The sequence below is a fragment of the Zootoca vivipara genome, chromosome 2 (assembly GCF_963506605.1).
Source record: "Zootoca vivipara chromosome 2, rZooViv1.1, whole genome shotgun sequence".
Lineage (NCBI taxonomy): Eukaryota > Metazoa > Chordata > Lepidosauria > Squamata > Lacertidae > Zootoca > Zootoca vivipara.
The window spans coordinates 36,342,210-36,362,582 of NC_083277.1; the positions used below are offsets into that span (position 1 = coordinate 36,342,210).

The following is a 20,373-nucleotide window of genomic DNA, read 5'->3' on the forward strand; positions in this document are numbered from 1 at the left end:
TGTTCTGAGTACGACTTTTATTTTGAGATTGTCTCATACCCAGTAATAGTGTCCTAGAGGCAAGTACAGTAACTTCACAGATGCTGAGAGAAGAGGAGGAAGATATGGGGCTGCCCCCTATACTGCCAAAGTGTATCCAAAGGATCAATCAGGCCCTCTAAAGAGCGAGAGATGGAAAACTGGCTTGTGCCAGTGGAATTCCTGCTGGAGCAAGAGTTCTCTGCCTGACTTCAAACAAAGCCCCCAAGCCTTTGTGTTGTAATAATGTAAGGCACAGCCTCCACTGTTTGGGGAGCTGATGATACTACAGGGAGAAAGGGGTGGGGGGAAGAACAGTTGCACAACTAGCTTTCCATCTGTGTAACCGTTGGATACTACCCATTGTTATTTAGTAAAAAAAAGAAAAAAGTGATATTTATATCACATGGACAATTTACCAGACATTTCTTGTGTTAGTTTAACCATAAACAAAATGAACTGATATGCGCCTCCTATAGAGTTCTGCTTTGGTTTAACAGGACTTGCACAGAATAAGTTCTGTGCAAGTTTTACAGAAGACAGATTGTAAAAGGTTTGTGAGGAAATTTTAATGATTCTCAGGGTACCATGGACCTCAAGTTCTAGGCTGGATAAACTGGACAGGGCAGGGCCAGAAGAGTTTACATTGTACTCCCATATGAACTATAGCAAATAGTCACTGTAGAAACCGAAGAAGGGTTTGACTTTATTTTTGTAGGACAAACATTTTCCCTGATGTGAATTAAGGGATGATTAAACATTTTTCTTGATGCTCAGACTCCTAATCTTCAAAGCTTACAACTAAGTTTTGAAAGCATGTGGTTTAAAAATTATTTTCAGTTGCTTTATTTTCTTAATCTTCTTCGCGGCCAAGGGGTCTAGACAAATACCTAAAATTTGAAAATAAATAAGCACTGACTTTTTTTAATTAAAAAAAACCAAAACAAAATTCTGACAGCCCCATTGTAAAAGGGCTTCCAAGATGAGGTGAAAGGCTGATGAAATGGTACAATGCTATAGAGGGGGAAATGAGGGACTTGTTAGAATTTTTTGTGTTTAATGAGACACACTCTGTGCTTGAATGGCACAAATAGGGAGTAGTTGGTCTTTAAAACAACTCGTCTTAAAACACTTTAAAAAAACAGTCCTAAAGGGATAGTGGTTCAGGGAATTCTGGTTCTGTTGTTTCTCCCAGTGATGTCACAGACACCTTTCTATAGGTGAGCCATACATTAGTGCAACCACTCTACGTGGCTCCACATGGTGGGCTTCTTATTCCTTTCTGAACATCAGCCAAGCCCACTCCATGCACAGCACATCTAAATGGCCTACTTAAACTTTTCCAAGTTTTTAAACAAGCTTCCAACATAACACCAAGAGGTACTGTGAATGTATAAGAATGGACAAACTGGTTTACTGCATTCTTGATCTTCCGTCTACAAATAAAGACAGCTATTGGTGAAAGTTGAAATCTGATTTACCAAAGTTGGAATAGAGTGAGAGGTTGGCTTGTCTGGTTTTGTATGGACACCTCAGTCCTTTTCTCCATCCATTTCTACAGGACAGGAGTTCCTTATAGAAGCACTGCTTGTGTCATCATGTGAAAGTTACTCCTCCTCCAGATGAGACACAAACATAGGTGATTCTAACCATTTCTGTTTCTCTCAGTTTCTCATTCCCCCCCCCCCCCATCTTAAGATCAGTTAGTTCTCCACATCTCTACACCAGTTTGTGGGTTTTTTATAAGTCCTAATGAAAATCAGCATTTTAATGCATAATAAATTTTTGTATGTAATGTTGCCCAATATACACATTTTTGCAAAGCAATTTCCCCTATTAAAATCCATTTTAATGTTATTTTCGTCAGAATATGGATTTTTACATAAACTTCACCCAAGTCTATGCATTTTTGTACACATTACTTGGCCGGAGAAATGCAATGCAAAATTTGGAGCAGTGAAATTTTGGGGGAGGGCTATGCTTTGGTCAACATATTATTTCAGAAAGTACAAATTAGGTAGGTTCACCTTTTAATGAGAACTGAATTGATGTCTCCCTCATCCCTAGACTCCCTACTGCCTTTCTAAGAGCTGCTAATGTGTATGTGGGGAATTGAGAGGTGTAGCTATTGGAATGCCAGCACACTCTATTGTCACAAAAAATATGACGTCCCTACAGTTAAAATGGGAAGGGGAGGGGAAGCTACTGCTCTGTAAGAGCCAGCCTTTTATTAGTAGTATATAGTTTATACCCGCCTTTTTCCCTGACAGGGGATAAGCCTTCTTATCTATTGCTTTTTTACCACACTGCTCAATATAGACATAAGATTATCCTCACAGTAAAATAGAACATTTCAGTTTCTTGTTGGTTGGCTCTCCTCTTGGCAATGTTTAGTTTACTCATGTAAGTCTCTGAAGCAGCTGATTTGACCGACTCAGTGGAGCGACTATGCTGGAAGGCATCTGAGACATCAAAATCTTCCACTGTCAGCATGTCTTGCAATGTCTGCATAGTAGCATCCAATGTTTTTCGCACCTGCAGAAATTAAAGGCACAGGCGATTACGAGACAAAGTGAATTGCTGTGACACAGTTAGGTCACCGTCAGTACATGATCTTCGATACACCAGGCTACTAGTCTTATTTTTTGGACTTGAAAGATCACCTGGGGAGGAAAAGATAATATAGGGTCCCAGGATTTGATGCTTTTGTGTATGGATGAGCAATTTGTTCTGCACCTGAAACCACATTAGAAATGAATCTTTTAAGAGATTTCTAAATGCCAGTGACCATGACAATAGCACCCAACCAGGAAGCACTACAGGACACAGCTCTATGAAGTTGTTACAGGAGTTTATAGCTACAGTGTTATCATCCTAGTCTGTATGAACTAGCAGGAACTGATTCAGAGTGTCCACCATTACCCAAACCACTCTGTGTCTCCCACCTTCAGGTGGCAGCTACAAACAGCCTCTTTGTGACGTGCCCCATCTATAGTAGAGATTTTGGTGCTTTCAAACAATGTAGCATAACAAGTATTACAAAGCAAGCCATTGTGCCTGTTTCCTATCCAGAGTCAAAGACCTGGCATGGTTTTATTGTGCTCTTCTGGTTAAATATATCATTCATATAACAGGATGCAGGATGACCACATGGATGACCAGATAATATTGATAATATACTCAAAGACATTTTAGTATATTTGCGTTGTTGGGGAGTGCTTCATGCAGGGGCAAGGCCCTGAGGCACCAAAACCCACTACCCCCTTTTACTATTTACAGGCACACCCACCCACCCACTTATGCACGATCAGACTTGTGTGTGGCGCCCAATACAAACCTGGTCTGCGTTCTCCAGGGGATCACAAGCCCTTGGATTGAAAAAAGTATGCTAGTCCAATACAGTTTAATTCTTTAGCCATCTCTGTTAGTTTAAAAGTCACCTTGCATAAAATTATCCACATAAATGAATCAATAAAGCTTATTTACTTAAGGATTAAAGACAATTACAGCTCTCACCTCTTCGTTTTCTATTTTGAGTGTGGCAAGTCTAGACTGCAGCTGGTGATATCGCATGAGCAACTCTGTCTGAACTGGCTGCTGGGCGCTCACTTGACATACCTGAAGGGACAACAGATAACCCTATGAAAATTCAAGAAGGATCAAAATATTGACAGGTATCAAAGAACTAGCACAACGAAGAATGCACATCTTCATTATTAAAATGTCCAAAAACTCTGGACTGATAGATATTAAAAACAAAAGACGGAGCATTTAATTTTTAACTACAGTAGTAGTATAATTCTTCTATTGGGTTTGAAATATAACCTCACTCAGGCACAGAATACTGAGCACAGTTTTTATTTATGGCAATGCAGCAAATCTGCTCTATTATTACAAAATCTATTTGTTTATAGTGTTGGATTATAAAAGAAAGGATCTGACTTAACTGCTGCTTAAGAGGCCTAAATATTAGTAACTCCTGAATGCATAATAATGTATGTAGTACCTACGGTAACTCCCACTATCAGTGCTGGAGTGAGCAAAGTGTTGCGTCTGAAGGGAAGCTGGAAACATACTGCAATATATCACACTGAAAGCAATTTCTACAATGATGATAGCATTACCTCATCCCCCATATGAGGCTGGTATTCAAACTTTAGTGGAGGACAGAAGACTTGGTTGCACATATCCATGACTGTATGCTTGTCACTCCGTGCATCCAAGTTGTCTACAGCATTCTCAATGATGTCCAGGCCCTCATGACGTGAGGTTTCTAGATTGTATTCAGCAGAAAGATATGTTCTGAACGTCCGTGCCAGGCTGGCATGGAATCCCAAGTCACAGCACTAAGGAAAAGAGATAAATGGTCATTTGCTTCAACCGCAGAAGCTAGTAATTTCTCCTATATTCTGGCATAATGGCCTTTAACTGAAGAAAACCCAAATACAGTATCTATTTCTTCTCATTTATATTATTTCTAGAACACCTATATGAAATGAGGTGTTGTCCAGAAAACAAACAGAAAGACACAGGCCCTGCCTTCAGGCTTACACTCTTAAGTAATATAAGACATGGCAAAAGGGCAGGTAAGCTGTGGGGAATGGTAAAAGTATGGAATCAAGGACGCAATACAAACACTTATATGGGTAAATAATAAAAATGAGAGGGAGTTACTTAAGTGTCCACTTTCTGGTATGAATCAATCCTATGAATATCACAACAGAGGTTTCGTGTAGAAGCGAGCTCCCAAAACTTTACCCTTTATCACTCACTGCTTGATCTAGGTTTTCCCTTCTCACATGCATTGATATATTTGATTAGCCACATTGTAAATCAAAGAAATGACACCAGTTAATCATAAATACATTATGCAGAATTTCGTGGAATTCCCATGCAAGTTTGCCTAGAACTGTATCTTTAATCAATAAATGGACTTTAAAAACAATCCAGGATTCAAACCAAATCCCTATTATCATAAAAGCTTACTACAGTATAGTACAGAAGATGCCCGTTGCCACATCTCTTGTGAGTGAGCAGCTTCTCGTGCTTAAGAAAATATTCCTGCGTTATTCACCTAGGAGGGATATCTGAATTTTAATGGCTAACACAGAAACCCAATTTCTCCCTCCCATCCCAAATGCATAAACAGAGGCAGTGCCCAACTTTAACATAAAAGTGCAAACATTAAGTAATTTGGTTACCTGTTATATCTTGGCTTACACTCAAGCAGGTAAAGCAAATCCTTCCATAAGATGGATATGGAAATTTAGAGGTACTTCATTATTCATCATAGAGTGGCAAGTCTATCAATGGCTACAACAGGGGTCCCCAAACTTACCTCGCTGAGGGCCGGTGCCACCAGCGCCGATTGTGCTGCGGGCCAGAGCGCGCGGGAGCGCCCCCCTACACTTGCACACACGCGATTTACGGCACACTTCCAGGTCGCCAGAACACCGGACATAGCTTGTGTACACGCGCATGGGCCTCCTCTGGCCCGGAAGTGCGCTGGAAATGACGCTTGCGCATGCACGCAAGCTATTTCTGACGCTCCGGCGACCCGGAAGTGGGAAGCCATGCCATGCCATGCTGTGCCATTAAGAGCGGGCCACGGCAGCGGTCACCGGGGGCCACATAAAGGAGCCTCACGGGCCACATCCGGCCCCCAGGCCTTAGTTTGGGGAAGCCTGGGCTACAGGCAATTATGACTAAATGCTACCTCCAGGTTTGGATGGAGTATGTCCCCAAACTACCATTTTCTGACAAAGGCAAGGGTGCCACCTCCTTTCTGTTTGCTTTGTATTTACGGGAGTGCTGTGTGAGCACTGTAGAATGACTGATGGACACTCATTGGTGAAATGGAGAGGGTGTGCAACTTTTAAACTAATTACCAACCTATCCATTAAATAGTGCTGTACTTTATACCCAGGCCGGTAGAACTGGGTCTGACTCACTGCACTCAGCTCACCTACCCAAGACTCAGTAATGCACACCAAGTCTGCTCTCTTATCCAAGATGAAATCATGGATAAGCAAGGACTTACAGTGAACTGACCTGGCATTGCAAAGCAACACCGCCAGTCACAGAACACCTAATCTAGTTAATGTTGGTAGAGCTCTGTGCCCTAAATTGACAGTGGGCACTCTACCTTCCATAGGACAATGTGGGACTGGGTCTCAGAATGAAGAGGAAGGTCAGTTTGCCTATAAGAGCAGCAGTGGTGGGCAGAACGAGCAGGAAAAATATCCAGGAAGATATGGTAGCAAAGTTGCAGCTGGAGATAACTGCTTTTTAAACTCCATCGGAGAAGGCAAGAGCTGGAAGAAACTTCCAGCTGTTATGACTGCCTACATTACGTGCCAGAAGAGAATCTGTTCCCTGTACTTGATGCCATACATTCCCTGAGTATGGAGATGTGTGAATTTGCTCCAAGCTTGCCTACCATTTACCATTCAGCTGAATTGTTGCAATAATCCTTCTGCCCAATACAACATTGACCACAGTTTTAGCATTAATGCTTGAATCATGAAAGATAGAGCAATATAATTCAATGACCTTACACTGAATAATAAAAATGAGATGGTTGATGGAAACAAGAGAAAAGCAACACTTTGTTTTCCAAATATATGGCAGAAAGCTGCCAAGAGTGCATTTCCTGAGCTTTTGACTGTCCTCTGATCTCTTGTTATTTTCAATGCATGTTCATAAAAGGATTTTACAGCAGGATATTTTCTGCATTCCTAACTCAAAGTGAATATCAAAGCTCAGTTACTGCCATAAGCAACTCTAGCCAAAGACGACATCTCATCTTTACTGATGTGAAGAGACACCCCTCAATTCAAATTTAAATCATACCAAAGAGATGGATTTCTCTGTGTGCAAAAAGAAGCAACTCATGCATGTGTGCGCGCTCACACAAACACATACAATTCCCACTCTCAGGGATGTGGTCTGAACTTCTAGAAGATTTCAAAAGACAGCAGAAGTCAAGCTTTCAACAACTAATTTATGACACAAGCAAAAATCTAGTTGGTGTCCTTTGGCCTAACTATGAATTAGCCTCCATGAATCCAGATTATCACCATCACCCTAGTCTCTCACTCTAGACTTGCTGTTGATGGGCACAAACCAAGGTGGATGCTATTTCCTCAGGCTGCCCATAGCTGAGTTTCCCATGGGGTCCCTTCCAGTCAAAGCTCTTTCTTCACCCTCTGTCCTCCCCTCCTCCTCCAGCTTCTCCAGACATGACATGGGAGATCTAGGGTCATGCTCTCCTACATTTAATATACAGTGTTAATTGCAGCCACAGGGGGGAATGGCGGAGTCAGATGAAGATTATGGTACTGGATGAGGATGCTTATCAGCGTTCCTATGCCTGTTTCTCAATTAACACACACATCGCACATAGCAATTTAGGGACAGTGGCTTAATTAGGAAAATGCGCAGAGAAAGGGTCCAGTCTGTCTCTTGCATTCACACAGCTTCTATTAATACTTTTTACAATGTGGGTGATTATATCTGCATCTCTGTATCTGGCATACTGTGAACTCCTGCAACTCAGGATGCCACATTTTACTGTCACATCCTGTTGCCAGCTCTTCCCCAAGCCTGCTGCTCAAGGCTCATCTCCTGCTTCAGCTGCAAATCATCTGTGCACCAGGGCCCGGATGGAGGAAAAGCTGCTCAGTGTTGAAGGTGGGACATGGGAGGCCCTCAACTGCAAATGGACAGCCACAGAATTCCCCCTGACTTTCTGTAGTTCCATTTCGCGGCAGTGGGGTGCAGTGAGGCCAAGACATGCTTCCTAATACAGCTGCCAGTTTTCAACACACTATGAGAAGGAAACAACCTCGTTCAAAGCCCCAAACTCACTCTACTGAAAATGTGAAGCCGCCATTCAGTGGTGCAAAGCTTTTAGCATTCCTTCCTAACACTCTATACAGAAACAGAATGAAATTAGAAAACAAGCAATATGCACAGTGGCCTAAATAAATCCCTCAGGTAGCCTGGGAACACTTGTAGAAGCATTACTAAAACCAGGACGCTGAGCTTGTAGGACAGCAGCTTATCTCCAGGATAATGATTGTGTTTAAATGTTCTCACTGTAGTCAGTATCAGAAACTCTGATGGCTTCCACTGAACCATAGTGTATTCTCAGTTCACAGTGGGGGTTAGGATGAACTTGAACCAGTCTGAATCTTCTCCCAAGATTTTCGGGGAAATGTCACACTCCCTTGCATTTCACCTGCATTGCACAGAAGAATTCTGAAATGCTGCTCCTTATTTTCATTGCTGGAAACATGCTGAAACCAGCATGTGCAGTGTAGTTCAAATAACCCAGCTGCTATTGACAAGTAGGGCAGTAGCCCGACTAACATTATTTTTTACAGCTTCTTTGGTCTCTGGCTATTAGCACCATGCCTAGCACTTCACACTTCAGTGCCCCAAAGAGGGGAATAAAGATGTAGGAAAAGGTATTTTTAAAAATACCCATTTAAGAAAAGTTTTAAAAATGTAAAAACTAATATTATTATAAATAAGAATTTATAAGAGCTGATATTACACTCAGTTTTTCAAGAATTAACTTTCCGGTGGGCCCCTGCAGGTTAGTGAAGTGGACCCTATAAAAAGTTGTGCTACCCCCTCAGTGTGGATTCTACAGTCCATCATCTGATTCTGATGTACCATGAAGCTATTGAACTATCTTTGCTCTCTTGGATAAAAGACAGCTAAACACACAGAGAGACAGCTAAGCACATAATGGTTGGATGACCCCAGAAAGTGCCGAATTATAAACGGCTGGGTTTCCATATAGGTTACTAACCTGATGGTTCATGTTGTGGCATATACTAACAACCACTAGCAGCAAGTGTGAAAAAGAATTACTAACAATTAGATTGTCCATTTCTGAATTGTGTAGAAGCTTCACATCCAAACCACTCCATTTGAAACAGCTGCTTCAGCTGTTACAACACTGCAAAAACAAAGAACTCAAGAGGAAGCATACATGGCTACCCTTTTTGCACCGAGGCCTCAACATTATACCACCACTTGCACAAAGCAAGTGTGTGCTTTTTAAGTACTCAGTGGATTTTAGCATTTTTCAAGGTCACAACCTTGAAGTTAAAATTTAAGTGCACTATTCCTGTGGACATCACTCCCACAGTATAGTCTTACCTTCCAAGTCCCAGACTACAGAATCCGGGACCGGCAGCCGTGTGACACCAGAAGTTGCGTCGACATAACTTCTGGTGTCGCTTTGCCCTTCTAGGGGCACCAAAAATGGCCGCTGCCGGCTTCAAAAGTAGCTTCTACGCATGACTGGAAGTACGTCGACGCAACTTCCGGTGTCGCCCTGCCCATCTATGGGCACAAAAAATGGCTGCCACCGACACCGGTAGTCGCGTCTACGCACTTCCGGCCATGCGTAGATGTGACTTTTGAAGCCGCCGGCGGCCATTTTTTGTGCCCATAGAAGGGCAAATCAGGAAAGAAAAGGCTGCCGGCAGGAGAAAATAAAGGAGAAAAACGGGAGACGAAGTGGTACGGGGGACCACCGGGAAAAGGTAAGTAAAAACGGGGGGTTTCCCGGGGAAAACGGGGTACTTGGCAGCTATGAGTATAGTATGCTGGCTCTGGCTTTTGCCATTTGCTGCCATATCAACAGTGGGACGAATGGCAATGCATTACAGGATGCAAGTAAGTTTTTTTCTCTAAGTGTGTTTAACCAGGATGGGAGTTACCACCTGACCTCTGCATTGCTCAATATATGTCCTAAAGCATTTTCTCTTAGTATGCCTAATGATAGATATCATTGCCCATAAAGTGCCAATCTTGTTCAAAAGTTTAGCTACAGTTAGTTAACTGGACTTGGGAAGCATACTTGATACAGTCATACCTCGGTTTAAGTACGACTCGGTTTGAGTATTTTCAGTTTAAGTACTCCGCAGACCTGTCTGGAACAGATTAATCCACTTTCCATTACTTTCAATGGGAAAGTTCGCTTCAGGTTAAGTACACTTCAGGTTGAGTACTCCGCGGACCCGTCTGGAACAGATTAATTCTGAGTACAGACTTCCAGAACCAATTATGTTTGTAAACCGAGGTACCACTGTATATTTAAAAAAACCAATAACAGGTACTGTACTTATAACAACTTCAGCAAATATTTTTAACCTAGATTTTCTACTGTTCCCTGGGGCTTCCTCACAGTACCTTTCTTCTAGCTGCTGGTTTTCCTCATTTTACATATGTTTCATATGTTACACAGAAGGAGGGAATTCAAGCTTATTTTTTCTTCTTCTGTAGACCATACAATGCACCCTCTGGATATATTTACTGTTGGAATATATCTTAAAGGGGCAGGGAAATTTAAGGCTGCTGCTTTCTTTCCGGGTATTAAGAACATTACCTATAGGCTGTTCCAGTAAGAATAATTCAATCATTATTACTGAGGGGCACTTAGCCTGCTTTTCAGTTAAAACTTACAAGCATTTTGAAACTTGTTTTCTACCAGGCTCAGGGATCATTTCAAACTATAAAGCGCGCGCGCGCACACACACACACACACACACACACTTGTACGGTACATAACTATGCAGCTCCACAGAGAGAGAAAGGAATAACTCACCCTTTGTTTGTGCCTTGTCGAGAGGAAAACAAATCCTTTATAAGGTGCAAGCTTTGGCAAACTACAATGTGCATAACTTGGCTGTACTATCAAGTGATGTTTGAGTGAAGGCATGCCATCTAAACTGGTTATATTTTTAGGTTTATTAGCATTTTCTGAATGTGGGCCACTTTTTATTGTTATGGTCTCCTTCTGAGTGAGACAAGCTAATCATCTCAATACTTTTGATTATTAGGTCGTTTTACTGTGGAAAAACTCAGAAAGGCTACTGTCCCACTCATGTCACAGATAATGCAGAGCACACTACGCCCTCCTGAAATACATGCTTAGGGGGAATGCAATAAAGATCTGGTGAAGTAGACTTCTCTTACAAAGCAAGAAACATTTTAATTCATGTGCTCATTCTACATGCCTAAAATAGTTTTGTTTTTCATCTTTTAATTTTCATCTGTTGTTATAATTGTTCTGTTTTGTATAAATTTAATAATAATAATAATAATAATAATAATAATAAACAACTTTACAAAATGAGAAAGGCAAGCAAGAGACAAGAAGTAAGAAGCACAAGGCAAATAGGGTTGGTTCACATATAAGACAGTTTGGTGTTCAGAAGTTGGGGCTCCCATGCTACCCCCTTCACTTTTTGTCCTCTTGTGAAACAAAGGTTGGATTAAGAAGGTTGCTGGTCAAAATTCATACATGTTGGAAGTTTAATAAATCAATTAAATTTTTTTAAGGAAAAAAGCTCAAAAAATCTGCTTTATTTTGCACCCACACTTTCCCACCCCCATATTTGTGCTTCTGGTGGGTGTGGCTGTCAATTTCTACCACAGTTTAAAATAGAGATAGAACAGCCTAACCACATACTTCCTCATCTGATGCATAGCAATATCTAATTAAAAATGTTTGCCTTACAGCCAGGGTAGGAGTAGACTAAGCTCCCCACATCAAGAAAGACTCTTTCAGCCACATGAGCTTCCGTCTTGAGCTATTTTCAAAGCCACAAACCAAATGTCAAGTTTTCAAGTCAATGTGGGATTTGTCTATAAATTTAGCTTTAAAGAGCTACCAGAAGGGGAAAAAATGTGGGGCATTTAGTTGCACATCTGCTCTGATCCCTTTAGGTCTCTTGAACCTTTAAATATTTACAGATGAACACTGTGAGGGTCATTTTGAGCTTAATTCAACTCAACACTCTTTTTCTTCCCTACACTGTATGGAACCAAACTGGCAATGTATGTTGATACACTTATTCTCCCAAGTGGATCTGATTCCTGCTGAAAGCAACAGGGACTTGCATTCAGCACCAAGTTTAAACAGCACTGAATGCAAGACTGGCTGTAGTCAAGAGGCTTTACCAGTCCCGTGCCTGATATCATATGATACTGGGTGACTGACAGGTGGGTCTGGCCAACCAAAAACAGCCTTATGGACCAATTTGGTCAGTCTGGTCTAATTTGGCCTGTAGGCCAGAAGTTCCTTGCCATTGGCTTACGGTAACCAAATCGCCGCCGTAAGAAACTGAAAGAAGACCCTTCCCAAATAGTCATGTGAATCAACTCCAACTTTAAAAGCGGGTGGGACCAGATATCCTAAACAGCAACTGCAACCTTTGCCTCCCATCCCAAGGAAGTTGGTGTTTGTCCACAGACAGCTTTCGGGGTCACGTGGCCAGCATGAATAAACCGCTTCTGGCGCAACAGAACACCATGACGGAAGCCAGAGCGCATGGAAACACTGTTTACCTTCCCGCTGCAGCAGTACCTATTTATCTACTTGCACTGGCGTGCTTTCAAACTGCTAGGTTGGCAGGAGCTGGGACAGAGCAAAGGGAGCTCATTTTGTTATAGGGATTTGAACTGTCGACCTTCTGGTCGGCAAGCCCAAGAAGCTCAGTGGTTTCGACCACAGTGCCACCCGCTCCCACCGTGCAAAACAAGGGCAGAGCATGGTTAACGCTTTTCAGCAATAGTCAGTCTAAAACAGGGATGGCTTACCTGTGGCCTTCCTGATGTTGCCGGACTCCAATTTCCATCAGCACCTACCAGCACGACCAAGAAAAATGTAGTCCAGCAACATCTGAAGGACCAAAGGTTAGTCATCCCTGGTTTAAAAGAATGCTGAAAATTACACAAGCCTCTGCCACATTCAAGTCTTTAGCATTTTGCTATTTGAAGCTAGGAGTCTGATAACCAAAGAGAGAGGGGAGCTTTGCCCAATACTTCCTGCTGACAGGAAGTATTTCTCATATTTGTTTCATGTACATGGGGTGGGGGGTGGGGGGAAGAAAACTCCACAGAAGCTACAGAGAAAGTGAGTGGTTCAAGTGTTTAAAATTACCAGTGGCATTGCAAAATAGCCTCCAAAGCTGGAAGCAGCAGAGAAAAGGCAGAGAAGAGCGGAATGTAAAAGCTGTGCATTCAAACTGCACTGAATCTTTTGAAAGAAACTAATTTCCCGTGATGGAAGAGGTTTATTCCTTTTTTATTGCCAGACTGTTGACTTTATCTGAACAACCCGTAAGCTAGGGAATGGAGAACAATGTATCATACCAAAGCAAAGGCACCTACCATCAGTTCAGAAGGCAGAACAGTTAATGTGAGGTGGAGTCAGGGATAACAGTAAGCACAGTGGTACCTCTGTTTATGAACTTAATTCATTCCAGAGGTATACTGGACCGAGTATGAAACTCAAATCAAGAAAACAGGCTCTCACAAAAAATCTCTCTCAGCTATCTACTCCAGTCACTTGGTTTCCTCTCTAAAACTTCCTACCACCATTCCATTCCCCCATCAATCAATTCGCTGTAACATATGTATGCTACCCAATACTATTCTCTGGGTGACTTGCAGTAAATAAGTAAAACAAAAGTAAAACATCAAACCATTAAAAATAAAAATCCAACATAAATGCAGCAAACTCACATAAAATTAAGAACAGCTTTTTCTTTTCTTTTTACTAATATAAACCCAGCTTACATAAACTATTAAAATGCCTGGATGAACAAAAAGCTCTTTACCTGGTGTCAAAAAGACCACAACACTCTTAAATGTTCATCCCTGGGAAGGATATTCTGTAAACATGATGTCACCACTGAAAAGACCCTTCCGCTGGTAGCTGCCCACCACACTTCATTTGGCAGAGATACCTAGTATAGCCTCCAAAGTGGATCTTATGGTTCAAGTAGGTACATATGGGAGGAAGGTGGTCTTGCAGGAAGTCTGGTCCCAAGCCATTTAGGGCTTTAAAAATTAAAAGTAGCATTTTGAATTGGGCCTGGAAACAGACACAATACTCAGCCAGAGGAGAATCAGGCTCCCTATAGGCTTCTCTAGAGTCAATATTACACCTATCCAAAACAATTGTGTTAAAAGTGTGCTTTTGATCATGAAGAGCTTTTTCAGCAGGGATGGGGAACCTGCAACCTCACCTTATAGAGGATGTTGCACTCCAGCTATCATTTACCCAATGCAGATGGTCAATGCCACAGACACAGACACACCCACCCTTTGCTACACAGGGAAAATTCTATTCTCCATGCAATAAAAACTCTTGATGTCCTCCAAAATTGTTCACCAAAAATATCTGACTGACCCAAAAGAGCGCCGAGGGCCTTCTGGCAGTTCCCTCACTGCGAGAAGTGAAGTTACAGGGAACCAAGCAGAGGGCCTTCTCGGTAGTGGCGCCCGCCCTGTGGAACGCCCTCCCATCAGATGTCAAAGAAATAAACAACTATCTGACTTTTAGAAGACATCTGAAGGCAGCCCTGTTTAGGGAAGCTTTTAACATTTGATGAATCATTGTATTTTAATATTCTGCTGGAAGCCGCCCAGAGTGGCTGGGAAAACCCAGCCAGATGGGCGGGGTATAAATAAAGGTAGTATAGTTAATGCGGCTATTCTTGGTATTCAACAATTGCTTACAAGTGGTATTACACACTGCAGAATTAAACTTCCCACTTTAAAATCAAGCTTTGAGTAACCAACATGAAAGTGGGTGTAAATAAACACTGCATTAAGATGCACATTCAGCTTTCTCATTTAAGATGCTTACTTAACTGAGCTCCCATTCTACACTGGCAGCCCTGTTATTGGTATTTAAGAGGCTCTTCAATCTTTAATCCTAACAAAGAAGTGTAAATAACTATGAGCCAGCATTATACACAAGTTAATGGGAAGCATCTTTAATAATCCGAAGGTAACCTAATCTTCTGCAGCATTTTTGCATTCTAACATTTGTTCCAAAGGGCCTGAATGTACAATGAAAGTCGAAGTATAAAGTGCTTTCTGCGTAGAAATTAAAATATAATGGCCACATCTGCATGCAACTCTAAGCCAAAGTGCGCAGATTGATTAAAGAACAATCTGCATAGTGGCATGCTGTTGACATTCTCAAAGAACGATAATAGGTTAGCGAGATCAGATGTACTCTTTTCCCAGAAAAGAGGGCAGGCTAACTGGTATGTAATTTCCAGGATCCTCCCTGGACCCCTTAAGTTATTTATTTTTAATGGTGTTTTGTTGGCCATTTTTCAGTCCTCAGGTCTCGAGGCTGATATTGGGGATAAGTTACATATTTTTGTTAGAAGATCAGCAGTTTCACATTTGGGTTCTTTAAGAACTCTGGGGTGGATGCCATCTGGACCTAGTGATTTGTCAGTTTTTATTTTGTCAATAAGGCCTAGAACTTCACATTGTGTCATCAATACTTAGCTCAGTTCCTTAGACTCCATTCTGGCTAAGGGTTACGTGAAAATGTGCTGTGTATTCAAGTGTGTAAGCTACAAAAAAAGGGGGGCGGGATGAAAGAAATGCAATTACCAGTATCAATTGCTTTAGCTAAGACTTAAAATCCTAATACAGTATCAAATTCCTTACTTTTATAAATCTCATCTCAAAGTTGCATGGTCAACTGGAGGTCTAGAACCAAGACAAGACTCGGAAGCCTGATGCGGCACACTTCTTTCGGAGCATAAAACACTGAATCAATATGCACAGGTTCTGGGCAAAGAAAATCCCAATTGAGCAACTGACTCACTAGATAGGCATGGGGAGAAAGTAAATAATTCATTTTGCAAAATGGTACTACGGTAAGAGGAAGTAAAAACAGTACAGTGGTGCCTCGCTAGACGAATTTAATTCGTTCCACGGGTCTTTTCTTATAACGAAAAATTCGTCTAGCGAATCCCATAGGAATGCATTGAAAAAATTTTTGCCCATAGGAACACATTAATTGAATTTCAATGCATTCCTATGGGAAACCGCGATTCGCTAGACGAATTTTTCATAAAACGAATTCGTCTAGCAAGGCAACCTCCACTAGAAAAAACCTTTCGTTTAGCGGAAATTTTGTTAAGCAGGGCATTCGTTAAGCAAGGCACCACTGTATTTCATAAGAAACAACGGGATAGGAATTGTGGCTAACATTGTGTGTAGACCCTTTCTCAAACCAGCAGTGGGAACACACCAGATGCAAAGTAAATGGGAGTTTGTACACAATCTTAGTCTTGCTTCTCATAATCTAGAGATGTCTAGAATTGAAACAAGACTTTCTGCATAGAAAGCATGTGCTCCTCTGCTGTCCTTCCCTTAATTTAGTGAGCAGAGGTTAAAATGAGGACTGCCCAAGTGTAAATAACTCCTGCTTGACTCAGGAAATCCACTATTATTCCTTGTTTATTGGGCACAATGGAATTCAAAACTTGATGTTACAAGTCCTGGAAGATATCTAACTGAGGGAATGAGTCTACTCCATTTATACTGGGATATTCTGAACTCTGCCCTATAAGGCTCTTCTGAAGCACACTATACATGTATGAAAGTCTGTTCAAACAAACAGCTCTTCTCTTGGGGAACTTGAAATTAGGACACACGTATACAGCTCATGCATCCTTAATAACACTTTGTTTTCTCAGGCAAGAAGAATATATAATTAGGCAAATTTAGTTGTACTGAATCAAAGATGTTTTGGTTTAAGTCCCCTAAAGGGATTTCCTGGAGTGAGGAATAAAAACCATCTGCTGACTCCAATGGAAGTATCAGAAAGGAAATATACTGGAGAGGAATGACATAAAAACAGCCAGAGCTAAACTGGCATTCGGCAGCTCTCCAGGAAACCAGAGATTCAACTCCATGAAAATAAAAATGTCATACATCAAAATGTAGGAAACCTGAGGTGCAAATCAATTTCAAAGGATCTCGGAGGCTCTTTGGGTGGGGGGTTCCCTGTCTAGGAGACAGGTAAGTTACCTGTTCTGGATGGGTTGCACACCCTCTGAAGGAGCAGAACTACAAAGCCCTGAACAACTTAGGTCCAGGGTGCCTTAGGGACTGCCTGAATCCTTACATCCCAGTTGGATAAATGAGATCATCAGCAGAAGCATTATTGGTTTTCCCCCAAGTTGGCAAGGTTCATTTGACAGCAACAAGAATCTACCGTAAGCCTTCAGTATCATTGGCCTAGTACTGTAGAAAACCCTGCCAATAGAGATTCGGCAGGCGCTTCTGTTTCAACCTTTAAACACCTGCTGAAAACTCTTCTATTTCTCCAGGCTTATGCAGGCAATTAAGAATACGCCTTTCTATAATTTTAATTTTTTTAAAAAAATTATTTTCATATAGTTTTTATTGTACAATTTTATGCATGTCCAATTGATGCGCGATCGCAGGTCCTTTTGGTCCCAGAAGAGGACAGAATGTGGGCATAATGGGGAGGGGCGCACTTATGCGTGCTCTGTTGACACACACAGGAATGGTCACCGCCTGTATATATTTTAATAAATAAGTAAATGAATGAATAAAATAAGTTAAGCCTTTTTGGTTCAATAAACTCTCATGTCTATCAAAATATCTCAAAATCTTCATAAGACTTCAAAATCCTACAACAGGTTTCTCTTATAATTCTAGCATGGAACAATAAATATGATTTAGAGGATTAATTAAATTACATTAACTTCCAGATGCATTTAAGTGACATTTAAACCAAAACTAAGGCTTCATACACAGACCACTGTTATTTACATGGCCATTACAGCAAACAGAAGTCAATTTATATCCCACCAGCGAGAAGAAATCCTTTACTGCAAGACAGATTTCCCAGCATGAAACTGTAGGAACCTTATTTCTTGCATCATTGAACAGAACAAGTGCATGAATACATATGGTCAGCCTTATCTTGAGCCACTTCCAGCATCTAATGTGCTTACAAGGCTCTTTAGAAGTAGAATGAATAAGTGTAAAATACATGAAATCCAGAGATTCCTAGTGCCCAAGCCTATAAAAGAAACTACATTTCTCTTATTTTATTCTACACATTGTATGAATTCTTATGCAGATGCCTCTGTAAGGGTCAGCCACCAACATATGAGCCTCTGAGCTGAAATACCTGTTTTTAGGCATAACAGGTGTCATCTCTCTCTCTAGAGCCTTCCACAAAGGACTGGTTTTTTTTTTCTGGCGGTACTCCAATTACCAATGAAACTTTTTATTGCACTAGTCATAGGCCATAAATAAACAGTAAACTGCAAGAACTCAGGCCAGAAGAAAAATGGATTTCAAATATATCAAATATTTCAAATATATCTTCACAAGGTTTTATTTGTGTGATGAAGAGTTCAAGTAGGAATCAATCCCAGTATAGTAGGCAAATAAAAATAAATTCCAGTAAAAAATCAGGACGAGGCCCTGTTTCGACCATTCTTCGTCAGCAAAGATTCACAGTCTGTATGCCTTGGTACACTTGGTACACTCTGACCTATGAATCTTTGCTGACGAAGTGGGACGGGGAAGGGGGGTGCAGTGGGGGCGGGTCACCCTGGGTGTCACCACTGAGGGGGCTGACAAAATGCGAGGCGGTACTCATCGTGGGGCCTGCAGCGCGCCTGAGCCATGCATCTCTCCTGGGAGTGACGCCGTGGCTTGGGCACCCACAGGCTCCGCGCTGCCCCAAACGGTCTGCCCACTGCCTTCGCCTCAGCTGTAGGGCGGCTGAGTGGGAAGAGGCAGGCAGACTCCTCGGAGGCCCCATGGAGCATCCTGCCCCGGCTTGTCCCACCCCCACAGGCGGCTGGCCCCAGCCCTGGGCACAGGGCACGTGTGCTGCCCCAGACGCCCGATTGGCTTGCTCCGCTGCTGCCAAGAAGGGTATGTCATGATGAGTACCGACACCTTTTTTTCTACAAAAAAGGCACTGCATAAAAGAATCTAATTGATCATGAATGGCCAGAGAAAAGATTCCCACTTTCTCTTTCAGCTCCCACCCGAGTACCTCACCTTGTACCTCTTTGGGCTATAGTTTCACTAGTCTCTGTTTCTGCCTGGCTACAGTCATACCTGATCAAATTTCAAATTCCAATTTCAATTCTTGCCCTTGACTAGTCTTCTCCCTATATAATTATTCCATTACACTTCATCTTGTATTCAGAGAAATAAATAGCATCTACTGCTGAGACCTCTACGTTCTGCACTTATTGCATGTCCAAGTTCAGCCCAGTTCTAACACACCAGTGGTTCAAAAACCCAGCTGCCAAGTGATGTGGGATGATAAATACGGTGAGAGTGTCTACATCCACTCACATGCCCTACAGAAGATCATAGTCCTGGGGTGTATATACTGAGCTAGACACAAGTAATTATTCAAAAATGTTGATTCAAACGTTGCAATGCTGTATCTTGGTTCTGTGAGTAATGGGTAGCGAACAATGTTAAATCAACAATGCAACACCACAGAAGCAAGGCAATTCTACAGCACTGACATGCTCAGAGACACAAACAGGATGTCAGGTGCAGCTGCCAGCTTGGGAACAGAGCACATTATCTGCACATTAACAAAAGAGAGAGAGAGAGAGAAATAACTCAACCACTCACATCAATCAGGTCTGAGGCATCATGGATGTAGTATTTACTGACTGCTGCATTTGTTGCTGCCAGGTTCAGCAGATAATCGTTCCTAGCTTTAGTGCACTTCAGCTTATTTTCTGAGTATTTTGCTTGCCTCTGAAAAACATCAAAATGGTACACGCATTTTTTAGAAGGTGAATAGGTCATCCCAATTCTTGTATTTGCATACCAAATTTTAAGCTCTAATAACATAAAAGCAGCTCTGATGACTAAAGGCTCATCAAGTCCAACATCCCTGTTGTTCACAAGCAGGACATACATGGTAGCACTCTCCCACTTACGTTTTCCTGCAACTGATGATCAGAGGCATACCACCTCCACTGGGGGAGGTAGAATCGAGCCATCATGACTAGTAACCACTGGTGGTCTTATTGCTCCATGAAATCTGTGATAAGGAGCACTGCACAGCATTGCTGTGTTTATGTAAAAACAAAAACAAAACAACCTTATGGTATTAGGGAGAAATGCAGGTTTATCCAGCTGCAGCAATTTCTTCCAGATATACCCAGCACAGCAAGTGCATTCTACTTCAGTGGACACCCTACATCCACCAGGAACAGCTTGCACACTTTGTAGAAAGGTTTCACATCAATCACATGAGTTACTGGGGAGGATAAACTATTTCACATTCATATGGTAGCCTAGTCAATGATGTCAGACTTTTTAATGAAGAAGTATGATACAGATCTAATATTCACTGCTGCTCCACTATATATATATTGCTTTCCCTGCATCCTTGCTGAAGATTAATTCAGGCATTCCAAGTGCTTCCCTCTGTGTAAGATGACCTCATGGAGAGTGAATTAGTGTTGCATGCAATTTGCTCCATCA

General features: G+C 41.7%; 1 protein-coding gene across 6 annotated transcripts in view; it reads right to left on the reverse strand.

The window, feature by feature from the left end:
* SRGAP3 (SLIT-ROBO Rho GTPase activating protein 3) overlaps window positions 1-20,373 on the reverse strand; it is a 175,420-nt gene that overhangs the window by 43,819 nt on the left and 111,228 nt on the right. For all 6 annotated transcript variants that reach the window (XR_004692015.2, XR_004692016.2, XR_009557095.1 and 3 more), the window contains exons 6-9: window positions 19,510-19,638; window positions 4,143-4,364; window positions 3,535-3,636; window positions 2,356-2,553 (exon numbers count right to left, since the gene is read on the reverse strand). Coding sequence is in view for 3 of the 6 variants with exons in the window: in XM_035106571.2 (XP_034962462.1) it covers window positions 2,356-2,553; window positions 3,535-3,636; window positions 4,143-4,364; window positions 19,510-19,638 (651 nt within the window). In the remaining 3 variants the exon portion in view is untranslated. The remainder of the gene's footprint in view (window positions 1-2,355; window positions 2,554-3,534; window positions 3,637-4,142; window positions 4,365-19,509; window positions 19,639-20,373) is intronic.